The 27,534-nt window shown below is 44.4% G+C and overlaps 1 protein-coding gene across 10 annotated transcripts in view; it reads right to left on the bottom strand.

Moving 5' to 3' along the window:
• Positions 1–27,534, bottom strand: part of LOC119463335 (catalase-like) — a 75,686-nt gene that overhangs the window by 38,467 nt on the left and 9,685 nt on the right. For all 10 annotated transcript variants that reach the window (XR_007463542.1, XR_007463543.1, XR_007463539.1 and 7 more), the window contains exon 2: positions 1,596–1,723. Coding sequence is in view for 4 of the 10 variants with exons in the window: in XM_049656382.1 (XP_049512339.1) it covers positions 1,596–1,723 (128 nt within the window). In the remaining 6 variants the exon portion in view is untranslated. The remainder of the gene's footprint in view (positions 1–1,595; positions 1,724–27,534) is intronic.

Raw genomic sequence — 27,534 nt, forward strand, 5'->3', positions numbered from 1 at the left:
GGTAACGTTCTCGTCATCGCAGGTAAAACAAAAGGTCGCATTGAAAGAAGCTTCTCCTGACAAAGCTTGTTATTGCAGAGAAACCAGCTTTAACAAGCACTTTCGTAGGGGCTGTAGAGGCAACGCGTGGATGTTTTGTGGTTTCCCACGCCGTGAAGGAATGAATTCAGTTGCGATGACCAAGGAAATAAGCAAGGTGCACGTCTAGTGCTTAGATACAAGATGGAACAGTGACTGTGCAGTAAAACAATCAGAACGCGGTACGTAGTAAACTTACTCTCAGGAAGAGCTCGCACATGTTCATCGTTCTGATTTGACCATAGCTCGGTATCTGTCACCGTAAGGCTATCTAACTCTCCCTCGACAATGAGTTGCTCTATATCGCACTTAACGCGCGTTTATAAGGTTAACTTTGAGCTGATTCTCGCATTCAAGCTATTTTAATGTGTGCCAAGAAATTCGCGTCTATAGCATCAACATACAGAAGCTCAACTTAGTCTGAGCGGACATCGAAAGCCTTTGTACACTCGAGGCTGCTGAAAGCATCACTAAATATTTCACGTACAAAAAAAAAAAAACACCATGAGAGACTGATTGCGAATTTCTGTTTCCGTGCGCAACTTGGCTTTATCGTCTAACGGTCCTACCTAACTGCGCCGGGACAATAAGCAGTAACAATTACGAATTCCTGAAAAAAACGCTTCAGAATGCATTTTAAAGACGGATTCAGTTTCGTTGTACACAAAGCCACATTTCTTTCGTTTTTATAGCCAGCTCAATAGCACGTTTCGGAGACGTCGTGGAGCGTAAAATTTGAAGTTGTGAGCAGGTGCTGCACCAGTCCCGAAAACGAATGCTTACGAATCTCATGAATATGCACCTTATCGCGATGTCACTAACGAAAGATAACCAGGACTCGAGAAAGGCAAACTACACATGTCTAGTTCTTCCGTTATTTCAATTTTGAACAACGCTTGCTGCATTTTCTCACTGTGCAGTCAGGTTCCAAGAAAACCACGCCCTAGGTCTCCAAAGGGTTCGTTAACATACGTGATACGGCGTATCGGTCAGACGAACTCATGCCACGGGATTTCAAACTAAGAACACTGTAGGGGGCAATGTGGCGTCAGTAGTCAGCATACACCGCGAGTACTGTTGCTCACCTGGAATGGGTATTAATTGAAATCGCGGGTAGTACGTGGAAAAAGTAGTCCTTTTGGCTTCGAACGATCACGTGGATGCTGCATTAGTGGATATGACGTACGTTTAACCCCCCCCCCCCCCCCCTCGCAAAACAGTTGTACGACAGCAGTTGTGCGGGCTGCGTTCACTGAAAAGGCACATGGAAGCGCTGCCACGCAGGCGCGCGAACTTTGCGATCCTTCCCAGAGTTGAAAGGAAAAACACTTCGTAGATATCATCGTGGGTTTGTCTAGACATGCTATGTAGCGCTGCACATTTTTCTTTCGAAAGTATCTTTTGTATGTTCAGACATTTTTTACACCCGTTGTATGCAATTCGCGCTTAGCATATGTTCACATTCTCATCGTTTGCTATCGTTCATGTCAAAAAAAAAAAGAAACAAAGGTGCGCACCTGTCGAAGTGCGCCATTTCGTCGAGGAAGACGACATCTTGCAGCAGCACGGGACCGCGGGGTCCAACGGTGAGCACATTGGTCTTGTCCGAGACGGGGGCACCCCACGAGGTGGTCAGGGGCTCCGGCTGCATGAACGGTAGAAGGAAGGTTTTTAAGAATGCAAACTGCCACTAGAACTGCAAGCAAGAACTATTTCGAGTAACTAAAAGACGTCCATAAGTATTCTGAAGAGACAGTGAAGACACTCGATGAGAATTTGAGTATTGCGAGAACTAGCATCGTTGAAAGCAGCTCACAAAAAAAAAAAGGTCCTTCTGGCCAGGCCTGCCGAGGCTGTCTGCTTCCAGACATGAAAAAAAAAGCTTACCGCAGCAATATTAGACGGAGCTTTTCGTACTACATTATTCCGCGGTGTGGAAACATTAACTGGAACATCAATGCACCCGCTGCGATAGCTCGGCGGTCATGGCGTTGGTGAGCTAAGCTCAGGGCCATCGCAGCCACATTTCGATGGGTGCGAAATGCAAAAACGCCCTGTACTCCAATTTAGGGGCAAAGGAAATACCAGTTGGTAAAAATTGTATCCGAGTCCCCACTTCGACATGCCTTATAACCAGATCGTGGTTTTGGCATGCATGTGGAACATGCATTTTACAATAAGTAGGCACGTATGTCTCGAAACCGGAGCAAGGCAGTTTCTAGAAAAGTGTCGTGCTACTAATTTTGCAATGACGACATACATCATAAAGTCATTAAAGGTAACAGGTAAAATGTGGGTACGCTAAATGAAACATCGTTTTATTCATGGTTCCATTTGTACTATATTAATAACTACTTGCTTGCATATAGTGTTTCTACCTCCCACATCGTTTCTCATGGCGTCAAAACTGCGTATGTGAGTCGAGCACACCCTAAGGTAAAATTGCTGCTCGTATGTTCTTAACGTTACATGAAAAGCTGGGCTCCATAAACGCTGCATCTGATACCGACAAAAAAAAATCGAGGCGTGTCGAAATTGAAGAGCATAATGCTTAAAGAGCCCTTACGCATTCGCGAACAGCTTTGCCTTATTGTGCCTAAGAATAGAGTGGGCGAACGCCTTGAAACTAGTCTTTCAGGTGTGTCTATGAACATGCGAAGTTTTCCTCAACGTACCACGCGACGCTTGTGCTGAAGCAAAAAGAAATCCCATTAACGCTAAATTTCACTTTTGTTCTCGCCCCGATCGACCTTCAGAAGCGAGCTTATATCGTTGATCGGGCACTCCGGTTACAAATTACGCTTGCATCGCGGTGCGTCTTTCGCGAAGCTAGGAAAGCGCATCACGAACCTTGTATAAAAGCTTTGAATCCCTTATCCACGCGAGTTAATTAAAATGCCTGCGGGTGTTTCTATGTGGTTAAAAGCAGGAAACCCCCCCTTTGGGACTACGTGCGCCTTCAAGGCCGGGAAGGGAGGTGTTCGTTCCCGCATGCAGCTGCATGACACGTACGTGGACTGCGCTTATCGCGCCGCCGCCACGACCACATGTAACAAAAAAAGGAACGAGTTGGTCCGTTTTTAGTTGCAGGACAATTCCTGCCCCCTCCGCATTGAAGGCCCCCCTCCGCATTGAAGGCCCCCCTCCGCATTGAAGGCCCCCCTCCGCATTGAAGGCCCCCCTCCGCATTGAAGGCCCCCCTCCGCATTGAAGGCCCCCCTCCGCATTGAAGGCCCCCCTCCGCATTGAAGGCCCCCCTCCGCATTGAAGGCCCCCCTCCGCATTGAAGGCCCCCCTCCGCATTGAAGGGACACTGATCAATTTTGACCGCCTGAGGTTCTTGAATGCGGCCCACAATGTACGGTACACAAGCCTTGCAATTCGCGTCCATCCAGAAGCAGCTGTCGTGGCCGGGAATGGGAACCCACGACCGTGCGCGGAACGCCATATAATCACCGAGCTACAGTGCCGTGGGCGTGGAAGTTACGTTCCGTAGCATGCGGAGCTATAGTGCATACCGCTTTAAAGAAGAACAATACACGTCAGTGAAACAATGCTAGCTGTGCGGCTTTGATCGTATTCCAGACGCAGCGCGAGCAGGTGCAGCTTGCGACTAACATGGTGTGTGTGGTTGTATAAGAGCACGAACACGCAGGTGAGCGCACAGCCGGGTTCTGCAACACTTGGCGTTTCTAGTCGGAGCGGATGAGCTCTGCTCGTGGCTGCAGTGAATTGCAAAACGAAACGAGAAAAGAGCCTCGGGATTGCACGCATGCAGCTGAAAGGGCACTTCGTCTGCAATTTAAGAGAGCACGCGCTTACGCCACACGTCCGCAGTTTGCTGAATATACAGCACGAATATATAACTACTGAACGTCGCTTGCAACGGCAAAAATGCCACGTTTAAACGTTTTAGCGGCAGCAGCGTATGCAATACACGAGTACTGCAACGCAGCAGACGGCGGTAAGATTGAGAACGGGCTGGCACGAGCACTCTTGTGCATTTTCAAAGCTCGCCGTCTGGTTAGGAGCACCTGAGGTAAAAGCTTATCCTATCTAACACATAGGATCGAAGAAATCGGTTTGCTCAACATGTAATGCACTTAATTTGACGAGGTATTGGTGCATTTAAAACCAAAAAGAAATTTAGAATCTAGCGATAGTACGTAGTGACTTAGGTAATCTGTAGTTTTCATATTAAAAATAGAATTTAGAAAGCATGGCGTTTTATCAGAAATGATAAAAGAGATCATAATTCTGCGTAACCCCAAATATTGAAACATCTGAAACAGAACAAATTGACCCCTGAATGGCAAGTAGGAATCTTGAAAAAAGAAAACCCTGTAAAATTTTAACAGTTATATACGCAAGCTGTAAAGTTATATTTTACAGCTTCAGATGCCCCAATTGACGCACTTTACATAAACTGCGACATCTGTATTCGGCTCAGAATTACGGATTTCTAAACATGGTCTTAACCAAAATTTTACACTTACGTGTGTTACTTACAAAAATTGCCAAAAATCAGTAAGAGACCGTAAAGCAACATTCTGCTTGATATAGTAGGCAGAATTAAGTCTGAAGTTCAAGAAACTTAATACCACAAAGCCCAACGTATCGCTTCCGATACGCTTAACTAGATGCATAAAAACTGATTTAGGTGCTGGAAACCCGCACTAGCGTTACTGACATGCTGGAAAGAGTTATTATGGATAGCTCGATCAGTAAATCATACTAATCAAGTAATTATAGCACCAGCTAATTTTACTCAATTATTCTTCAACCGTTTTCTTCCTCGTACGAATATACCTTCCAGGGTTAGAAATAAATGTAAACACGTTTTAATTTTCTTTGATGTGAAACGGTGTTCAGACTTGCTGCGTTCAGCAAGGTTATGTGTTTCATATGCATTTGAATAGGGAAGTCACAGCTGCTTGAGATAAACTAATTTTAAAGAACTCGGTGTTCCCTCCAAAATTTGTACTTATTTGCATTTTTGAGTACATGTCTGGCATGCTTGGACCACATTGCGGTCCGTACTATGCGTTAAATAAATACACTCAGAGCGGTACCACATCTCTACCGAAACCGATAAAGCGGTACAAAACTGCGCAGTTTGCCGCAAACTGTCGTTAGCCAGTTCTCGAAGCCAATATAATTCCTGTACTGCGTTTCAGCTGCACAGAATTTACTGAGCAGCGAGATTACGTGCAACGCGGCCTGTCTGGTTCAGTAGGAAAGTTTGGACATTTCGTAATGGTAACGACATGTGCCGGTAAGAGCACCTGAACTAGGTTGCACATATAGGCGTAAAAAGGAGGGGGGGGGGGGGGGGTTACGGGATAGGAGGCCCGGAAACACTTTTTGAACATAGCAAGAAAACGTTGCCGATCTGCAGGCGAGCCTCCTGCAAACACGTGAGCCAAATATTATTGCACCACAAATAGCAAGGAACTTGCAACCTGGTGTCAAAAACTAAAATCGCATTCGAAATGGCTCCACTGCTTTGCGGTGACGACTACCAAGAGCTATTGGCCGATTTCGTGATCGCGAGAATATTCTCAGCAATACTATGAGGTAAATTTCGTAAAATATTTTGAGGTAAATAAATGAAATACATGTCTGCCGTCTCAAGAAGACCGAAAAACCATTTCCATCTTTGCACGGTATATTGAAGTATTGAAGTCATGGGTTGACTTATACCGCAGGTTCAGGATATGCGTTCGCAATGTGTGCAACGAAATGAATTCAAGTAATGTCCATCTCGTCGAGAAATCCAGATCAATGATCAGAACTGCGCGATCTGTCACAGGCGATCACAAGCATAAGGTATGTATTCACAAAAGCAAGAAAATGTGCAAGAAAAAAAACTGATACAAGGATCGCAAGTCATCAACAAAGGAAAAACAAATAAAGCGCGCGGTGTTTGTTCATAAATCCAGTTGAGGCAGGCTCTTGCAGCACCCAACGAAGTTGAAAAAACTGTGCGCGAAGCGAAAACGTCCACCGCGGTTGTTTGCGCTAACTATACTTTCAGGATTATATCTCGTTTTCCTCGTACAGCACCCTTCGTTCGAAAATGCGTACGTGCTTCTGAATGCAAAGTGAAAACGGAACCTCGGGGGGGGTTTCGTTCGTTACAGGCCAAGCAGAAATCCGGCCATGCCGGACGGGAAGCCGACCGTATACAGACAAGAGGGGTCCTGCGTGGCCGCAACGGCGCCGCCGCAGGAAAGGAGGGCCCCAGCAGGCCGGCAGCGGGGACGCCCGAAAACCAGCCAAGCCGGATCGGCAAAAACTGGCCGGGCCAATTTGAAGAGGCAAGTGCGCTCGCAACCAGCAGGGGTAAACGAGACACGGGACGAGGGGGGCCTCGGCAATGCGGGGAGGCCGACAAGCGCGTCTGCAAGCTTCTGAATGCTGCGTCGTCTTCTGCAGTAGACATACTCTCCGAAAAAAAAAAAAAAAAGAATTGACGCCGACCAACATGAAGCAATTGTTTCAAAATATTGACGTTTCGGCCCATGTTGAACGGACGTAATTGTCAGGCACTTATTAAAAAAAATCACGTTGCTCTGCATCAGTTCCGTTTCCGTGACAATGGATCTCGACCAGAGCTTTCGCCAGAAGTTCGACTTGAACAGGGTCCGATAGTTCGTCAGCTGCGGTTACGTAACGTTAGCGAAAACGAGGCTGTGCTATAATAAAAGTCACGTGCATGCGGGCGACGCGAAACGTGCAGGAGGTGTCCGGCAATATATTCCAATAATGCGTTTGGTTAGTTCACCTGGTGCTGATGTCCTCAAACGTATCTTTAACGCGGTAACGTTCATTTTCAATAATAAAAAAACAGTAGGCATATAATTTTAAAAATGGCAGACAATAGGCTGTCGCAGCCTGCACTGAAAACGGGCCGACACTTTAAGGGTGACGCTTTTTTTTCTTTTGACAAACCATCCGCATCATTCCGACAATGCGTTTCTATCACCGCCAACAAGTTACGAACACCAAAACAAACAAACAAAATTGCTCTGGATAATAACGCGATTCGATGAACTGCCGCTCTGCAGTGCGTCATGGTGTACGCCTTACAAAATGACAAGCCTGCTGTCATTTTGACGGTCAAATGATTGGAAATGGAGCTGTAAAGTTATTTCCCGTCAGTGTAATATTTTTTTACAGTGTATGGTTTTGACGCTTTGATCTTGTCGTAATGTCCAAATGTATAGCATTATGCAGCAAGAACAAATTTAAAAGCTATGCCGGTGCATTTTAGGTTTATATCTTAATGTTGATGCAACAGTATAAATTAACAAAAGCGAAAATGCACACTCGTATAGTGCAGGTTATAGTGATGACAGTGTGATCCCGATCCTGAGTTCCATCCCAATGGGCCACGAAAATCCGGTGGACGTCCGAATTATATCCGAACGTCCAGGTCCAGAGCCGGTTATCCCCAGGATTACCCAGGGACGTTGTGTTCCGGATATTTTGAACGTCCGTTTTGTTTTTAATCTCGAACGTCCTAAGGACATCTGCACTGGATTTTACGCGGACGTGATGCTTCAGACGACAGAGGGACAGCCATGGGACATCGTCTATTTGATTATTTCTCAACAGTTGCTGCACTGCGTATAGTGCAAGCGACATCTGCAATGGTCATGGCATAAATTCTCGATCTTGAATTCGTGACAGAGTTTTTCGTGGCAAAATTGCACGCTTCCACAAAAAAACAAAAAAAAAAAAAACAATGCCCACAGCTCAAGCGCCCCGAATTTGCGAAGTGTGAATAAGTTCCACGTGCCCGAGCACGGTTCAATCGTGGACTTCGCTAAATGTGCCATTTCTATGTGCCGTAAGCGTGACGGCCATGGCCTAAACGCTGACGTATTCCTCACCACGCGATCCGCCGACGGAATTATCTTTTACACCATCAACGTGCGCGCAGATGTCCGGAACACCAGCCACGAAAGTTCTACTAAGGTGTACTGCTGTATATCGCAGTACATTTTTCGCCAGTGCATAAAAAATAAAGGAGGCACTGTTTCGCGCCGATCAACCGTTCGTTTGTTTACAAAACGCCGGCGCAGCGAGAAACGAGCTACTATAGCGCACCATAGTGGCCAGCATTACAACAAGAATGTACCAAAAACCAATACAAACTCAATAATTTATGAAAACATATATCCTTATATAAGTAACTGCTCTCAGTAAAAATTATTAATTTATTTATTTTATTCATATCTTGAACATAGGCGGTGATAATATCCACCCCCACCTGCAGCCACGGTGAGAGAGACAGAAACACGTAGCCACCTAGTTATCAACATCATCAGCGTTGCATTGGGCCTCTTCGATTATCCGCTCGGGCAGCCAGCCGGCAGCCAGCGGACAGCCCGATTGCCTGCCGGACGTTCGTTTTGCTCGGGCAGCGCCCGAAGCTCCGCCCACCAGTCCGAGTGCTGCCGGAATCGTGTTCGTTTTCCCTCCTCCGGCTGCTCGCGGGCTGCCCGCGGGCTCGCCCAGTTGCCGGAACGATTTTGCTCCGGCAAGCGAGCAGACGACGCGCTTTTTTTTTTTTTTCTCCTTCTTTCGCGTCGTCTGCTCGTCAGTTGGAGCAGAAGTTCCGCGCTAGCTTTCGCGGTCTCCATCGGCTGGCAGTTTTCGCGCCGGGTGGTGAACGTTTCTGGTTCACTGCAATCTCGTCCGCCGCAGCCGCCATCTTCTACAAGCAGATGACGGAGCAGACGACACTGAGCGAACGGCAGCGTCTAGCAGCGTCGGCACGGTAGCGCCAGCTGCCGGCTGTTCGATTTCGCGAGGCTCGCGGCCGCCTCGGGCTGCCCGAGACTTGCCGGTAACTTTTGGCCCATGTGACCACAATGCCAGCATGACGTCATTTCCTGTCAGACAGCTGCCGTCTGGCTGTCTGAACAACGAAAATCGAAGAGGCCCATTGCTCCTTCGCGCCAAAAGCAACCAAAAGCCGCGTCTTTATCAAAGTTGGTTCTTGATTCTATGTCTTTATTCTATGAGCTGCGTTTTCTTCCTCCATGCCAAAGGACCTCTGAATGCGCGCAAGTGCGAGCGCTAAGTCTCCGTTTGAACATCTGGGCCTTGTTTATCCATCTTGCAGACGTTAACGCAAGAAAGAAAGGTGAGGAAAACTTGTACTTCAGGGCTGCACTTGGTTACGGGAAGTGGCGGGAAGATGCGCATGCTTTCATAGGCGATGTAATCGGCTCATAGTTTTTTGTAGGGTCTGCATGTAAATATGGAGAGTGCTCGCGAAGGACGTATTGCAGTGAAGGCGTCGCGGGAGACGATAAGAGTGCTTGAACTAATTGACCCTCTGCGTGTGAATTATGCCGGAATGCTCGCGGGACAACACAAATGCCGTCTCCGATTCTCACGAGGAAGCTGAACAAAACATCATTTTACGCATTGAAGTACGAAAGTAACCGGGATGCCAATGCATTTCATCGCATAGTTTGGGAATTAATATCCCGAAACTGGTGTCATCCTGATAATTTGTTCCAAGTAGATCCGCCTAGTTAACTGCACAGCTAGAATTTGTAAATTGCAATATGGGGGCCGTAAGGTAATTAGTCAAAAACTGAATTAGTGATTTTTTAATTAGTCGATTATGCATTTCATTTTCTTGTGCTAGTAATGTCCGCCTTTTCGAGTAGACGAGCTCAAGAACTAGAATTGTGCTATCTGCCACAGGCAACCTTTAAACATTTTTGAAAGTGTTCGCTGAAACACCCGGTAGATATTTCTTTATTGCTGGCTACTGTGACTTCCAAGGTTACACATTGTGCAGTTATTATTATTATTTGTTTTGCAGATGTTCTCCAGCATATGCTGCGTCTCCTCAACACTATACGCTTAATGCTTCAGCAACAAGCAGAGAGTATCAACAAACTTTGTGAAATGCTATAATCCCCAGCAGTGACAACATGCGCACCACTAGTCAATCAACCGTTCAACTGCCTGCAAGAGCTGCTTGATTTTGACGCAAAGCTGACACAGGAAACCAGCAGTACTTTGCTATGCTGTAGATTGTTTTTTATATGGCTATATATAGGCTTTGTTCCAGGCAAGATGTCTACTAGAATGCTGCTTGCAGTCCAAATACGTTAATTATTTGTGGGGCTGAATTTACCCATCACTTTCTTACTTATTTCTACACCTTGCACACTGTACAAGCGTCTGACACATGCTTTTTATGATCTCCCGGCAGGTTCGTGAATTTGTGCAGCTTGGCGGCAAAGACGCAAACTGGGCGACGAAAAGAATTCTTGGATACTGTTTGACTGACGAGCTTGCTGCACAATTTTCTTGGCTTGGTCGGAAAGGGAAGCATAGTTCTTCAGCCCTAAATACTGCCAAAGCAGTAGCAGGTATGACAAACTTACAGTGGTTTATTGTGGTTTAAAATTCTTTTTTTAACAACATAAGGCATACACTCTACTGGGAACTAATCATGTTTGGCATTTTATATTATTTGCAGTAAAATTCCACAGACAAGTATTTTCAATTTACTGTAATAATTTTTTTTTCTGAACTTGCCAAAAACATAATTAACATTTTGTCTAAATAGTGCTACCATTTTTCCTACAGCACTATCACAGAAGCGAACAAAATCGTCATGCAACCTATTCAAAATGGCGTCATACTTGAAATGACTTGTACTTGTCATACTTGTATGTTCCACTATAATAGACCAGTGAAAACGTATAAAATTATGCGCGTATAATTTTTTTGTTACCACCTTTTTTAGGTAACAGGGAAAGCTTGAAGTATGAACTATTTGCAGCCTCGCAATGGAAGAGTGGCTGGCAGTTATGAGGGCGTGGGCAGGGCTTCACTGCAGACTTATGTTGTATCCGACCATAGCTAATAAATAGCATCTTTGTATCGGAGGTCACAATCCCTTTTGCAAAGGATCCTTGAAAGTAACAAGTGAGCTTACTTCAAAGTTTATTCTGTCTGCGTGTCATGAAAAATAGTTGCACTGAGCAAACCATTAGAAGTTGCATGGCTGACGTAGCACTGCACAGTCTCCTCTAATGGTTCGTGTAAGTCAAAAATATGGTGCAACAAAAGCGTGGAATGTGCCCATACTGCATGCAGATTGTTAGCCATGAGTAAAAAGATATATTGGTAAAGTACTTTGATCATTTTTGTGACCATACACAAAGCAATGTGGTATCTAAAATTCCCTCACAAGAATCGAGAGTTAGGTGAACTGGTACACTTTCTTAAGACTGGAAATAGCACACAAAGGACAGCGAACAATGCAACGTGGGCTCTACACATAACCACTGCATATTGTAAGTGTGATGTTTGTGCTACTCTTTAGTTACTGTGTAAAATACTACTTGACAATTTGCTGGACCTGGCAACATTCAAACGAAGAATGTAGCTGAGTAATAGTGATTTGCATACACATTGCCAGCAAACAGATTAAGGAAAAAGCAACTCGGAAATTTTTCATTTTTGGTTGGTATAAAGGCCAGTTAAGCAACATAGCTCGATCTAAAGCAATTCTTTCAACAGCAGCTCTTTACTGAAGTTTGTGTCAAATCTGTCAGTACGGTAACAATTAATTGGTTACTAAAAATACTATTCAACCGGCATCAGAATTTTCGTGCAGGGATGGAAGCGTGAGAAAAAAAGTCCATTTATTACAAGTGTAGTGGAAAAGATTACAGCACTGTCTGTTCTGCCGTCGCATTAGTGCTCAAATAGATTGTGGTGCCACTGCGGAGATCTAGGATTGATTACGAGCTTTTTTTTACCACTTGCACAAGCTTTATTAAATTCCCCCATATGATTTTGTGGATGTGCTGAGTAACCTTCAAAGCAGGAGCTTCAAAGCCGTTGCTGCCCACTGCTGCGACCATGCCAAATGAAGCCGCTCAGCGAGATGCACCACAGATTTCTTTGTGTGTGCATGTACGCAAGGAATTCAAGTTACGTCTAAATGAACTGTGCAGTTACATTTTGTAAAGGTCTGCTGATGAGTTTTTTGATGTGCATTTTCTACGTTAATTTGGAAGGAAAATTAAATGAGGGCACAATCACGAATGAGGGACCAGCAGTGACCAAAGTTAAGCTTTTGAAAAAAAATTTCTAATGTGCACTAGGGAACACCTTATTGTCATTAATTGTATTTTCGGGTTTGAGATACAGCATTCCAAGATGCCATTAATAGCCTAATTTACTTCGGCAGTTTTAGTAAATGTTGAAAAACAATTTCAGATGCTGCAAACAAAGCTCCAAAAGGCACTGCAGCAGATGTTGAAGAGGCTATCAAGTCATGGTTATACACACACCGGAGCTAATAAAAGTCGAATAGTCATAAATGCTTGTCTTGTAGGCATACCTCAAGGTCGCACCAAGGGAAGCATTGTGATGAGGATGTGAAATTATTGATTATCATTCACTTTCATAGTAATCCCTTTCATCCACCAAGCATGCTGTACAAACAGCATAATTTTGCAATTCAGTCTCGGTAGAATCTTACTGTACTTACAGTGGTCTTAAACCTGAAATCTTTGGTGTTTCAGATTCCAACTGAGTGAAGGGGCTTGCCCAACTCTAGCTCCATCTCCCACTCCGAGAAAGCCTCTACAGGTTGCCGCTTTAGTTTGGTGCGGCCAACTTCTAGACACCACTATGCAACTGACCGGCAGAAGTTTGACGTTCTATTGTGTTTTGTATTTATTATTCACTGCTGATGAGCTCTAGGTCCCATAGTTTTATTTTTCTGAGAACTGATGTGCACTCCTACTGCTGGGGTGTGGTATGTTTTTTCAGCTACTTGTCCGGCACTTCTTTCATCTGAGAGGCATTTGGCCCATTTATAGCATACTGGAAGTAATGGTGTCTTAGTGTTTTTACAGGCAGTTTCACTATATCTTTTTACCTAATTGTTAGTGACTTGAGCAAAATTCTGCAGTTGGTTAGATGTACTAAATCTATTTCCCAAGACAACAAAGGGACAGGACTGGAGCGAGAAAACAAAACACCGAGCGCTCGATGTCGTGTTTTGTTTTCTCACTCCAGTCCTGTCTCTTCGTTTTGCACAATAGCTTTAGCATGACATATATACCCTTGCCGTGCTAAGCACATCAGTATGTGACAGTCACATTGGTGTTGTTGACAAAGCTTGAAATTCATCAGAAGCTTTTCAGTAACTCAAATTGTAAAGCCATAGTTATTCTTGTTCGGTTTCACTGCTATGGCACTTTTGATGTATCTTTTATCTGCAGTTCGGTAATTTATGCATATCTCTATTTTCAAGTTCTGGTAGAGGTTGACCATGATATGTTTGCTTCTTTGACTTTTAAGTTATGTCTCAGTGTCCGAATGCTTTCAGCTTTTACAATTCATGTTTTCCTTTTGTGCGTGCAGATCAAGCAGCCAGCACACTTGTAGGTCGTAATCACGTATGTGCAAAAGTACAAAGCATTCAGGTTTCTTATTAAGTTTCATTTTTTTATGTTGGGTACCTCTGCATTTTCAGCAATTCGGTAGAAGTTGACCACAATATGTTCTCTTCTTTCATTTTTAAGTTATGTCTCAGTGTCGTCAGAATATTTGAGGCCATGTGCTTTATTTGTCATCAAATGTGCGTTTTAGCTTTTATGCAGCTTTTATGCTTCCTGTTTGTTATTTGTGCTTGCAGAGCAAGTGACTGGTCTGAGCAAAAGTACAAAGTCAGCATTGCGGTTGCTTGTTAAGCTATTTTAAAGTGGTTATTTTGTTATTTCTTATTTTGTCTAGCGTTTGTTACAATAAACGAATGTATCATAGCTTACATCGCCAAAATTTGGCCGAAATCTACGGCTTGTGCAAAATGTTATGACTGAAGTACCGTCTGCAGCCCTTACTAGTATTGTATTATTTTGTGTACTGTTCCATATTGTAGTGTGTTTATTTGTAGTTATTGTGAAAGCATTCAATTTGTTTTTCACCTGCAACCAGCCCAATTGTGTACTTGTGTGGGTTCCTCTCAAAGTGTATTGAAACTACTGCATTTTTATAAAAAGCAAACATGTGAAATGATGCTACACAGGTACAAATTAACTGTCCCCAGATGCTTCCAAGAATACTCAAAATACTGATGTCATCAATGTAAGTTAAATCAACTGTTGCTGCTTGCCATATTGTCGCCCATTGTACTTTTTAGACGTTCTAATTAAGCTTGTCATATAAGTTCAGTGACTGTTGCTTCATTGAAAATTTCCTGAACGTGACAGAGAAGCAACAATCAGTATATTACTCATTAGCCAGCTTTGTAACCTCAGTAGCTAACTTTTTAGTGTTTTATCTCTAGCTTAGTAAACTAGGTTGGTTTCTGGACATAGTATAGCATTCTGTATTCCCTGTTTCAGACTTGCCTTAAAAAATTCAGAATGCAAAGCTAGCCATAAGGAGTTATTGGATGTTTCCGTGTTGTTTGGTCATAATGTACACTTAATCTTTGCAAAGTTATCAAGTGACAACACAAATGCTTGTGGTGGTAATGCATCTTGATTCTATTCTTGTACAGCATTTCATGACTTAAGAAAAGTTAGAGTGACAGGTTGGGCAGCTAGTTCGCACTTAGTGACCTTGTTGTAATATGTTAAATACCCTCGTGCTCACATGTACAATGTCATCTAGTCGAAACGTTTAAGTTAGTGCTGATATATATTTGTGATATGATGACATTAATCTCATCTTTTTGTGAGTACAATGTTCAACTGTATCTGCAGTATACAAGTGCTACAGCTAGTGGTAGACAAATACTATGTGCACATGTTCTTTGAGATGTAGTCTTGTCAGGTAAAGTTGACACTTACCTGGACTGATTTTTGTAGTATTTTAGATGTAGTGTGACTAGCCTTTGCCGGTTTTGCTTTAGTGCTGTGAAGCTGTCATAGCTGTACAGTACCATTTAGATGGAAGTTCCTATTTTTTATTGTAAGAAACACGCGTGTAGCTTTCTGTGATAGCAAAGCAAGCTACTGCTCCGATTGTCATTGGGCATATGGTATTGTACATAACTGAAATCATTTTACAGATATTGTGTTAATAAAGTTTGTGTTCATGTTGCAAAATGTGTACCAGTTTGATGTAGGTTCCCAGATTTAAAATGAAAAAGCTAGGACATCAGTGTACTGTGATAGCTAAGCTGAAGTAATTTTTGACGTTGCTGTGATCATCATTGTGTATGTAATTTCATGTCAAGAAAGTCTTTGTTCTTATTAGAAAAGTGCCTTGCAATGAAAAAATATAGATCACAGCCTGATATACTGTGATACTTCCTTTTGCATGTGATATCTTAGTTGCAACATATGTAAATTGTAAGAGAAGCCAGCCAACTGAATGCTGGAACAGTATTAATCCTGGCAGGTACCGAAGGGTACAATATGGTGTGGTGCAAACTATATACAGGGTGTTTAATTTTAGCTGCACCAAGTTTTTAAAAATTGCCTGTGGCAGATAGCATAATTATAATCCTTAATCTAAACTACTCGATGAGGTGACCTTTATTTCCGCGAGAAATCAAATTGCCTAATTCAACAATTAACATAATTACGCTAATTAGCGTTTAATTATTTTACGGCACATCTTTCAATCTATGAATTATAGCCGCTGAGTTCGCAAGGCGTATCACTTGGAATGAATTCTCAGGACTGACTGAACCAGTTTCAAGATATTAATTTGCAAAGTGGATATGCCTTCCGAACTCGGCGGCTATAATTCGTAGATTGAAAGATGTGGCGTACAATAATTATTTAAAAAGATAATTAGCGTAATTAGGTTCATTATTGAATTAGGCGTTTTCATTTCTCGTGGAAGTAATGGCCGCCTCATTGAGTTGTTTAGATCAAGGATTATAATTGTGCTATCTGCCACAGGCAATTAAAAATATGGTGCAGCTAAGATAAAACACCATGTATATACACCTCTGCTAAAGCAATTAAAATTAAGCCTGTCCGATTAACATCCCCAAGCTTCAATAACTGTGTTCCTGTGGATGTCCGACGGATGTACTGAAAGGCCCAAGTGCATGATTTTGCATGTCCCTGTAATGTCCGAATGTACGGTTCTGGCAGCCATCGGACGTACGACGGACTGCCAATTTTCTTGCGCATAAGCGTCCTATGGACGTCCGTAGTACATCCGGCGGATTTCTGCGGATCTCCGACGGACATCCTTATGTCCCAAACTGGCTGACCAGTGGATGTCCACCGGACTTTCGTTGCCCATTGGGATGCATCAAGCTTCATGAACACCAATAATCTCCAGACGCACTTTTTATTCATTTTCTACATTAAATATTCAGTTACAATATACTTCTGATGCATATTCAGTCCTGCATTCCCACTTTCACCAAGCTCACGATTACTACAGGCAACTAGTAGCGGGAGCTTTAAGGTTCAATGCTTCTTGGCCGGTTAGCATTGACCGGGTGCGAGGGAACTCCAATTATCGCTGTCAAAAAAACCAATATGCCCCATTTCCCCAGTATCCAATAATCCCATCAGATTTATGGGAACGTACGGGTCCTTATGCTGACAACCAGCTCTGAAACATCACGTGTGAACAGCAGTGCCATAATACGCCACCTAGCGAGCGGAGGAAACAGTTTAAAGTAGTACATGCTTTAGTGTCGGCAAATTCATCGCTTATCTTGAGGCACATGTATCCGGCTTCTGACCTGACTGGGCTCCGGCAACGCTACAAAGTTGGAGCCCATGCACTCCTTGCAACGCGCATGACAATGGACAGCGATTGTCTGGCCGCATCGGGTCAAAGCATACGTTGATGCTAATGCCGTCCCAGTGGCCTCCCCATCAGAAGGCATCAGGATATTTTCGTTGCACACTCGTACTAACGCAGTGCCTCCTGACAATCTCTGTATCCCCTTAGGATGATGATCAATCACATGCGGTTTTAGAAGTGGAGGTACGGGGTGAATGGGTGTCTAACAGAGGTGTCGAACGTCTTGGTCCAGCTCGACCACCATTCGGGAGCCGAGGGATTGTTAAATCAGACTTGCTGTCTGGAAGCGAAGGGCACTTTTACGCCTGGTGTGGAAAACGAACCTGACGTAGGCAGTGCACCAGAGGAACCAAAGGAAAACGAAGCATTCATACTTTCTGGTATATCAATCCGCCCCTTTACTATTGCACCTGGCAACGATGATCGTAGTTTGCCGAACGTCATGACGGCGAAAGAATGATCTCTGAATTGTAAATCTGGCATTGTTTTCCACCGCAACAGGTGGTGCGCGCGAGCTCACGAAAAAATTTTAAAAATTAGAACGCCAAATTACGAGGTTTTGGCAATAAGATTCAGTAATGAAGGTATACATTCTCGAAGGAAAGTGTCAGCAACACAGGTTGATAGAGATGTCGATAGAGTTTGATAGAGATGGATCACCAGAGAGAAAAAAATCGCACTTCTAGACCTACGTTCAATTTCTGCGAATGAAACGCCCAGCTCTGACCTCAACAAGAGCGAGGACCTGAAATCGGCAGAAAGCAAAAAGGTACGTTAGCCGTCTCCAGCTACCAACTGGCGCAGCATTGGTGTGCGAAACGATTCTGCAAATCTGGAAAGTTGGTATCGATCTATCTTCAATAGCACCACTTACGACAAGGACAAGTAGAGTTTCCGGTGTTCATTACTTGTTCCTGTAGTAAGTGGGCTATTGAAGATGAAAACCTAAATAAGGAAGGAAAAACAAAATCCACGGAGGAGACGGTTCCGCGACATTGCAAGCCGATATCCTATCGGCGTCGTCTCATGTACTCAGCTTCATGTCTTGCCGAGTCGTAATTGCATTAATCCAAAGCAGTTACCATGGAGTGATACAAGCCCTTTTTGACGATCTTGAGTATTCTACCAAGACTTTTGACGTAGACACCAGCACCAAGAGAGCGATCAACACGCGAACGCCTTCAGAATATAAAATTCGATGCTTTGATCATCCCTTGAAACTAGCTGTTACGAACACACAAGTAACGAAACTCAAAAGGAGATTTCGCAATGTGCGATTAAAGCGGTGCAGACCTGTCAACAACGACAACCGAGTTTAGAAAAAAAATAAAAAGCACGCAGGTTTCGCAAGACAGGTACGCTGGACTGCGGACAACAAGCGATTGTTATTCGTCGAGATCACGAGAGGAGGAAGAACACCGCCACCGGTACGAGGAAAAAGAAAAATTGCAGCCCCGGCGGCATCCGAGGTCGACGAATGGCCGTGTTTTCGTCGAGTGTTAAGGTGCGCAGTTCATGCAGATACGAGACTCGCCGACGCCGGCCTCTTTTAGGCGCTAGCAGATTGCCAACAAAGTTAAACTATTCCGTCGCATTCGGTCGATTACGTTAAGTAAGCGTCACATAGGGGCGGTGCAGAAAATGACTCTCCTGGAAACAGCTTTGAATGAGACAGCATATGTGTATCCCATCGTCCACTGATGAATGCGACCTAGACGATGCAACGCCACGACCTGCATAATGAAACTTCATAGTAAGCACAATATAGACAATTGTATAGAAGGCCATCCTAAATGCTATGTCAGGTACTTTAGTATGGCCCACCTACTATTCTGAATTTGTCTTCAACGTTTTACCTGTGCTGAAATTGTTCTTTTGTATGCTCACGACCCATGTCACGCTGAGTAAACACTGCGAGCGCCGACAGCTATGTCTGTCATTGATCATGTGATGTGCTTTGAAGTCTATACAAGACGAGCTGCGAGATCGTGTGATGTGTGCTTGGATGCGTAAACAAGACGAGTCGCGCGAATAGAACACAGGTCTTCTGTCCCCCGAGTTCACGGCGTTTGGACTTCATCCTAGGAGCACGCCTTGCATGTGCTACGCGGCGGTCCATCACGAAAATATCAACGTGCGTTATAGGACTGCTCCATAACGACACGGAACTGCACACAAAGATAAACTTAAAAAAACATTCGTAATTACTTTCTAAGCAGAATGGTTTTAATAGATCCCATTAAAGATAGAATCACGAAATTGAGTAAATCCTCATAACGAAATAGATTTATTCGAAGTTTTTCATGTTCCCGCGTTAGTATGACGCGTTTAGCTCACCCGCTTTCAACAAAATACTGCTTATAACGAATTCAATTTCCCGTCCAGGATACTCCGTTACGAGGGTTTACTGTACGATATTTCTTTTGCGATGTGAAACCACAATCGCAAGATGCACACAAAACTTGAAATGGAAAGATACCTCCTGCTTTAGAGCACACCGCCTTACTTGATGTCACGGGCACTGAATCATCTATACGGAACACCGCGAGTCCTCGAAACATCGTATATCTAGTGAAACGAACACAAACTTATGAATCATATCATAATGCACGTAACGCTTAGCATTATGTGCATTTTATGTGCTACGATCAGTTTTAGCTCAGAATTCTGATTTAGGCGCTGGTAACTTAATGCATCGCCTATAGTATAGTATTTTTGATAAGCTGGAGAGTGAAGTTAAGAATATTTCAGCAGACCAATTGCTGTACTAAATTTTAACGCGTAGTAATTACTTTACAAACTTACTCCGCATCACCAGAAGAGGTGAACAATTTAAATGTTTTCTTGATATTGCACTGTGTTTGGACATTACAGGGCTAAATCCTATCGCATTCTCACACACAGGAAACACAACCTGTGCAACACTTTTTTTTTATTTAGATGGTCACTGAACGAGAACGACAAGACAGGAGACGAAGCGCGCACATTCTTGTTTCGTCACTGTTGTCCGCTCGCGCAAACACGTCGCAGCTGTGACGTCAACGGAATGGGCGAACTGGCCGACACACACACTATAGCTGCAATTTTTGCCCTAATCACAGCCAATCATTAGCTGTCGGAGAGGTAAACATGATCGTCTAACAGCGACGCGCGTTACGCAACCTGCTCCGAATTCCCTGGCCACGTGCCAATAGACGCGTCTATTCGGTATACAGATTGGCAACACATCCAAAGCGACGATGAGCTTGCGTACAACGCAGGTGGCGAGTATAGCTCTGCGTACAACGCACGGTTGAAGTTTGGACAATAGCTACCTACATAGATCTTAAGCACAGCTACAGACTCCCCTGAAACTCGGAGAAAGCCAACGATACACTGTCTTATTACTGACAAGTCCGCTCTCATAGGTGGTGTCGAAATCCACAGCCTTGCGACGGCTCTCTGGGTAACAGATGCCGACCTTAAACGCCATGTTTTTGCTATCTGCGTGCGCCGAAAGCAATTGCAGAGCCGGAAACACGTCAAGTTTTGGACAGCAACTACTACTGAGGAGTGCGGTGAGAATCCGATAAAAACGTTTACCCGGCCGTTACCACGATTAAACGAATAGAGGGGCATCGCCACGAACTTAGATGAAATTACATTTCTCGAGTTAGTATGACATCTATGATGGAAAAAATTTGCACTTCACTTAATTAGAACACCAATACGAGTATGTAGCATCGTGTGACGGGCTACCTTCATTCTGCAGCCTGGATTGTCAGGTCATCGAGAGCATTTGAAGCGTACTTGGCGGGCGCTTTAGTCGCCAGTTACGATAGAATGGTGTCGCATTAAAGTAGTTAATTTGCTGAGAAAGAAATAGTGCTGACAATATGATATAACCGCTGGCGTATGTCGTTCCCCCTGAACCTGGCTTTTAATCCTCGGTGAACGTTATCGGTTCTAATTTAGTTTTCAGAAGGAAACATGCAAGGGGCTTCAGTAGGCTGTAGCCGTCTTTCATCTAATATTTGCCATTGTCCGTCGCGCTGTACGAACAACAGCTGTAAGTGCACGTGTGAAGGCGTTCAGCCAGCACGACATCGTGAAACGTCGTAGATTGCTGCGTGTCGCAAAGCTGCGAATATGTCCATTGTGCGTACTATAGGTATATATATGCATGGTACGGTTAACTTGTATGCGGTACACGCAGTTGATATTTGAGTGCACATTACAGTTCAAGCATTGCATGAATATGGCGTTTCTATTGCATCGATGTCGTCCCTAATGAGTCCCACTAGCTGCCATTTATTTCTCTCGGAGTGGAATTTCGGTTATCTAGGCTTTATTACCCGCAAAGAGTTTCTTTTTAAGAGTGATCAGTGCTTTACACGCACGGACGAACAAAAAAAAAAATACGGAAAAAAAAACGCGAGGGAAGATTTGACAGTTACATTGCCTCTCGAAAACATGGTTCGGGGGATAAACGAACTGCACATTTTATCATGCTGTACAAGCTACCTAGCATCGCTGTGTGCTGCGTCAATGTACCGAGCCCAAGCAAAAATGAGAGAAGACGCTTCCGTCAGGAAAAACCCCGGGGACGTTTGAAATACGCAGCAAGGAAAAACCAGCGCAAGCGAGCGAAATTCGCGACGCCAGCATTTCGAATGTACTAACGTAAGCCAGCCGAGATGATTTGTAACCGGTGTTCTCTATTTGAACAGAATTTTAAAATACTATAGTATGTGGCAGAATGCACAGTTCTGCTGCTTCAGCTCTGCTATACATATAGTAAAGAAGGACATCACTTGCACGAGAAGCCGAAATGCGTAATTGAGCAAACAGCCCAATTTCGCTAATTGCGTTTTTGCCAACCACATTAATGCATGCATTGCGACCAATCATCGAGGCGCATTCACTTGGAACAAATTTGAAACTAGCACCAGTCTAGATAAGTACCATCAGACTTACCGTAAAATGCACTGCTATAACTAGCTATTCACGAAAAAAAAAAATAACGCCTGCTGGAGCAGGTCAGGTCAAATTGAACCGGCACTAGCGACGCATTATGTCGCAATTTGTGAAAAAAAAAGCTCAAAATTCCTGCTCCTAATTGGGTACGTCTTGAAAACTCACCAGGCCGAATTCGTAAACTGCAATATGTGCCTTAGAAGCATTATTTAAGCTTGTCAGTTAAGTTTATTATATTTATGCATTTCAATTTCTCGTGTAACATAATCTCCATTTCCAGTAAGACCGTTCAAGGAGTAGAACTGAACCTAAAATACAAGAAAACTGCTGGTATACGGAAGTGTTTACGCTGTGCGGTCCGAGTAGAAGTGCCCAAGTTGCAAGCACGTCGGCACCAACGCTAACGAAGGAACTGCCATGACGGAAGGCGAAGATTCGCACACGATCCATCGAAAGCACCAAAACCAAATGAACTGAATCAAGCCTCAAGAGCAGACGATTCGATGGGCTTCTCCATCGACGCGTAAAGTTCTGACGAGTCAGTCGAAAACGCGCACGATCCTTGTAATTATATAAACATGTAGTGCTTGTACACTGCCATTGAAACATCGCAGCTGTTGCTATAATGCAAGGCAAATCCAATGTACTCTTTTTTTCTTCGTGTAGGTCTTTGGTGTAATTTTTTTTTCGCGATGAGACTGGGCGACAAGCATTGTATACCGTTCCGGCAAGGTTCCGGTATACAGTTACGGTAATTACGATGTTTAAAGCAAAACTCGCTAAATGACAAATTTCGCTTTCGTCTTCGAGAATTACTGCTACTGTGCTCGCGATTTGGTGGAAGATTGATTATTCATATAATTTGAATTGTCCTTCCAAGCGTTGATGAACTTAGGACTGCGGACAGCAGTGAAGACCTCCGTATAATCGTTACAAAGCCGAATGTATCAATCGATACGCGGAGTTCGGTACCTTAAAAGGGTGATCTAAGTGCGAGAAACTTAACTCAATCCCATACATATATCGCTATTGCCGTCTTCTCTTTGGATCTCTTTGTTCCCTTTCAAGCTCTTTAATATCAATATGAACGGAAACCAACGCGCCCAATTTTCTGTACATAGATGGCGCTTCTGACACACTGCAGGGAAGCTTCGTTTGTGGATATCTCATAAAACTAGTTACTAATAATTTAGTCAATATACGGGATATGTTAAACTGAATTATAGGTTCTTTTCTTGCTTTCTTTTTTTTTTGTACGAATGTAATGGCCAGAAGTAAATGTGAGCGAGTTAATGTGAAATGGTTTTCTGGCTTACTGGTGCGTTAATTTCGACTGCCTCTGTCTTCTTAAAAATGCCTTAATTACTGCACACTGGCGTGTATTGCGCCGCCTTTTCAAATTCGCCGTCTTGTCGGCTTCGATTGGCTGAGAGGGCGAGTGCTCCCTCTGGAATTAGTTTATCAAAACGCGAACTATGGCGCAATTCGACAGTGTCCGAAGTAGCGTTCGTAGACCCTGAAAAGATTACCGTATGAACAGATTTCAGAATGCCGTACGCGGCCGGTGCAAGTCGCGTCCGGTCGCGACACATTTTTTGTGTTTAGTTTCAGCGCAGAAGACCAGACGTTCCGCCGTTCATTAGGCGCACGACAGGCTTCAACTTCCCACGCTCAGAAGCGCTGCAGCGCCCCCTGTCAGGAGAGGAAAAGACTTCCTGGTACGCCCCGTCTGGACCCGATGGCGTAATAGCGGCTCAACGGCCGCCCCACGTGACCACTCTGGACCGGCGACCTCAATACGGGACAGGCGCACTGTCCCCGTCGCAGTGCATTCTGTGCCAAACACTGCGGCGATGCGGCCAAACGGGAACGCAAAACACCACCCTCAGCTCAAAGAAGATTGTATTAGCCTTTCGACAGTCTGGCTCAACAGGCGAGCCGAACAGTTTGCCACGGGCAGACCCATATATCGAGAATACTGCAGGTACGCGATAGAAAAGTATATACCATAGCGCAGCAGAAACGAAACGACAAAAATGGCCGCCGAATCGTCACGCTTGGGTGACGAGCGGTATATACGTGCGGGCATAGATGTCAACGACCTGGAAGCAATGCCTGTCGAAAGGTTGATGCTGGCCCCTGCGGGTTTGGATTCTTCATAGGCGCCACGAGACGACGGTAGACGTATCGACGGGTTCACAGGTGCACGCTGCAGTGGCGGTCGATGCATGATGAAAGGTAGTTTAGTGATATGCCAGGTTTAGACGGGATGACGAGCGATAAACTGCGGGACAAACAGCGCTCTGAAATTGAGCAACAGTAAATCATGACGTTGCATAATACTCGTTAACCAAATAATAAAACCTGCAGGTTTCTTGTCCGGTCCATGTTACGCTTAGAGTAAGAAGCTCTGGCGCCACTTCGAGCTGTAGAAAGTAGCTACCCAATGAGCATCGTGCGGGAGGTTACTTGTTCCGCCGAGATGATGGGGAATCGTGGAGACCGTGTTTTCAGAAAGTGACTGGATCGCTGTGTTACGCGTGTTACATATATGCTCGGGTGAAATCCCAGCGGAAAGAAAATTACATCGACAATGCATATTTTGTCTCGCGTTGCGTTTCCCAAGTGACTAATTTAAACAGACGACACTCAAGCTCTGTAGACGACACTTGAACCCCATTAAGCTTATGACTGTGTCAGGCGGCTACAAAATATGACGTGAGGCCTCGAAGTTTACCGCAATTCACGCGTTGCCACACGGATTTATAATTAATGACAAAAAAAAACTTAGTGCTATTTGTGGCATACCGTGTTTTCAGAACTCATATTCGCTCGTCGAATATGCACACTTGCGCTATAATCGCTGCATATGAAAAATACATTTCTACAGTGAACAAAATTGTACACAAAATCGTTGGGATGGAATGCAAACGTTGATGCTGGATAAATAATTGATTTGCATAAATGCAGCCCACAAATTGACATATGGGGTGCCTAAAAGTGAAGCATTCTAATTGAATGACTGGACATTATTGAGTAGAAGTTGTCATCGTGCGCTCGATGATCAGTTATGGATGCCTCGACGCAACAGCGACTATTTTGCAGCAGAATCATTCTGAAATGTTCCGGCTCGCTTCAAACTACCGTAGGAGAGTCGAATAAATGTTGATAATCATTTTCGGTTGTGATAAACACAACCGAAATGTGAAAAATCCCGATAGTGAATTGTCGAATGGAATACGACTCGAATAGCAAGAAGTTTGATTCGAATTGAAAATTTCGAGTGTTTTCACGGTCATATTTTAGTTGCGTTTCTTAGATCAAATCTTTGTTGTACTCTTTTTTTTTTTTCACCTTTCGGCCAAGCATATTTCGCCGAAGCGGCAAATGGCGGCTCTGTGTGAGCGGCTCTCAATATGCAGCTGGCGTGGGTGCGTGCACAAAAATAACTCCGGATGCTTCAACATTTTTTTTATTATTATTAGACAGGCCGACCCACGGCAACAGGGTCGGAGGACGCGATCGTTCTCGATAAACAGTTTCACCGGACGAAACGGCGTCATGGTGAAAATATGTCAGCCACGCTGTGCGCAGAACGCGCCGACGAAGATAACGCGAAATAAATGAAACTATACGTGCCCTAAACGACGAAGGGGAGAGACGGGCATGCGCACGTATGCGAAGCGGCGAGGCCTTGGGAAAAGTAGAGTCAGCGGCTCACGATCTGGTGGTACACCGGGGGGGGGGGGGGGGGGGGGGGGGGGTTAGATGGATTACGCGATCACGTAGGGACGTCCGAGGCACTCGAGTGATAATCGATTGGGTTGAACGTCCTCGTAGAGGCCTGGGGGCTGCTTGTGCACGAAGCACGGGTCTAATGTATATACAGTGACAGTCGTCGTCAAAAGTGGACGGACGACAGGATCTGAGGAAACGTCGAATGGGCCCAGCCGTTTGGGACGGTATGCGGCCAGCATAACCCGCGAAACGATATGTTTGTTCGCACTTCCTAGGAACAAGCTGCGCATACGTGTGTACCAAGCGGCGTGCCCAGGCGGCGTAAATATCCAGTTTTTCCTTTCATATCATGTGGCCATAGACGTGACGTACACTGTGTGCCGAAAGGAAACGGGACACTGCACGTCTCTGTTCAAACAATGGTTCAAGATCGATGAAGCGACTGTTGATATCTTAACGTCCCCAAGAACTTCGCACGTGATACGAGACGTTATAGCCGGTTGTCCGTCTAATATTGACTTGCTCGGGTTCTTTAATGTGCACTGAACGCATGGTACCAGAGCGGCTTCCGATGTTATGGGAATGCGTAAGCCCAAGCCGGGGGTCGAACGGGCGACCTGTGTTCAGCAGCAAACCGCCATAGCCATCGCGGCGAGCAAACCGATTCCTGCAGACGCGCTAGTTCGCTTCTTGCAGATTAGAATAAGTTCTGGCAACCGTGCCATCCACTTAGGCCTACTATCTGAAGATACGAAGTGTGCGAGAGAATTGTGGCTACAGGGGTGCACAGTCGAGATTTCCAACGCTGTGACACCCACGTACTGGCTGGAAATACCCTCGGTGTTCATTCCCAACATATTTTTTTTCCTATCTGCCCACAGCTGCAAAAAGCAGTGGTGTGCAGAAAAAAAATCCTCAAGCGCGATTCAACGGCGCTTCCTCGACTGATTGGCCGTTGGCATCGTTTCGTTCATGGCGGCAGCGTTGCGGAGATTCTCGCCGACGAAACCGGATTCCATCGTGTTTTGCGCTGTACATATTTGAAATTCCTGCCACGCCTCTCTGCCTATGCCTGCAGTGCTCGCCTGCGCCGACTGAGCAGAGCCGTGCGATCGACCTCGCCTCTGAAGGCCTGCGCTTGTACATTGCAGAAGTCGAGAATTTATTTTTGGTTTTGACGCGGGGAGGTAGGACTAACGGCTTGCGCATGAACATTGTCATACAGCGCATATTACATCCTACAGTAAATCTTTTTTCGTGGTCTAGCGTGTTAGACATACTTGCAACAGAAAATAGCGCAAATAAGCACAATCGCAAGGAAGAGTTCGAAGAGGAAGCGCTAACTAATCACTTCATTATAGTGCTTGGAAGATGGTCGTTTATGCACAGTCCTTTCAAGTGGCAAGAAAAAAAAAGGAACTTGCTTAATCTAGAACAGCAGAGTGTCCGCTTCACTAACTAGTGCTTGTTGTTCGCACCCTTCCTTGCGATCGTGTTTAGAAGATGTGCTTTGTTACATGCTTTACTTCATACTTTGAGCTATTCGTTCCACTTTATTCATTCGTGTAATTTAACGACTTTAACTCCCACAGCAATCCTGGGAGCGCAATCTATAGGCCTAATATTTTGAGCTAATAGGAGCCGGTAGATAAGATGACTTTAAAGGCGCTGAAAAACTAGATAGCTAACATGTTGTAAGGTTTGTTTTTGTATTCATTTGCCTTTACATTTCCCGGTATGTTTATGCCCCTCCAAGTTTTCATTATAGTAATGTATATGAACTGCTGTATCGCGTATGTGTACATACATGACGACACGTTTTATATTCCAGTTCTTATTGCGTGCTAGAAATGTATTTCTTGAAGTTTCCTTTGCTTTCTTTAATAGGCTCCATGTTCCTGTATTCTCTTTGCACTGTTTTCTTGGTTCGTTGCCTAGTTGGGACATTTCGGGCCTGGCCAAGGCCGTCCATTG

The sequence above is a fragment of the Dermacentor silvarum genome, chromosome 9 (assembly GCF_013339745.2).
Source record: "Dermacentor silvarum isolate Dsil-2018 chromosome 9, BIME_Dsil_1.4, whole genome shotgun sequence".
NCBI classification, from domain to species: Eukaryota; Metazoa; Arthropoda; class Arachnida; order Ixodida; family Ixodidae; genus Dermacentor; species Dermacentor silvarum.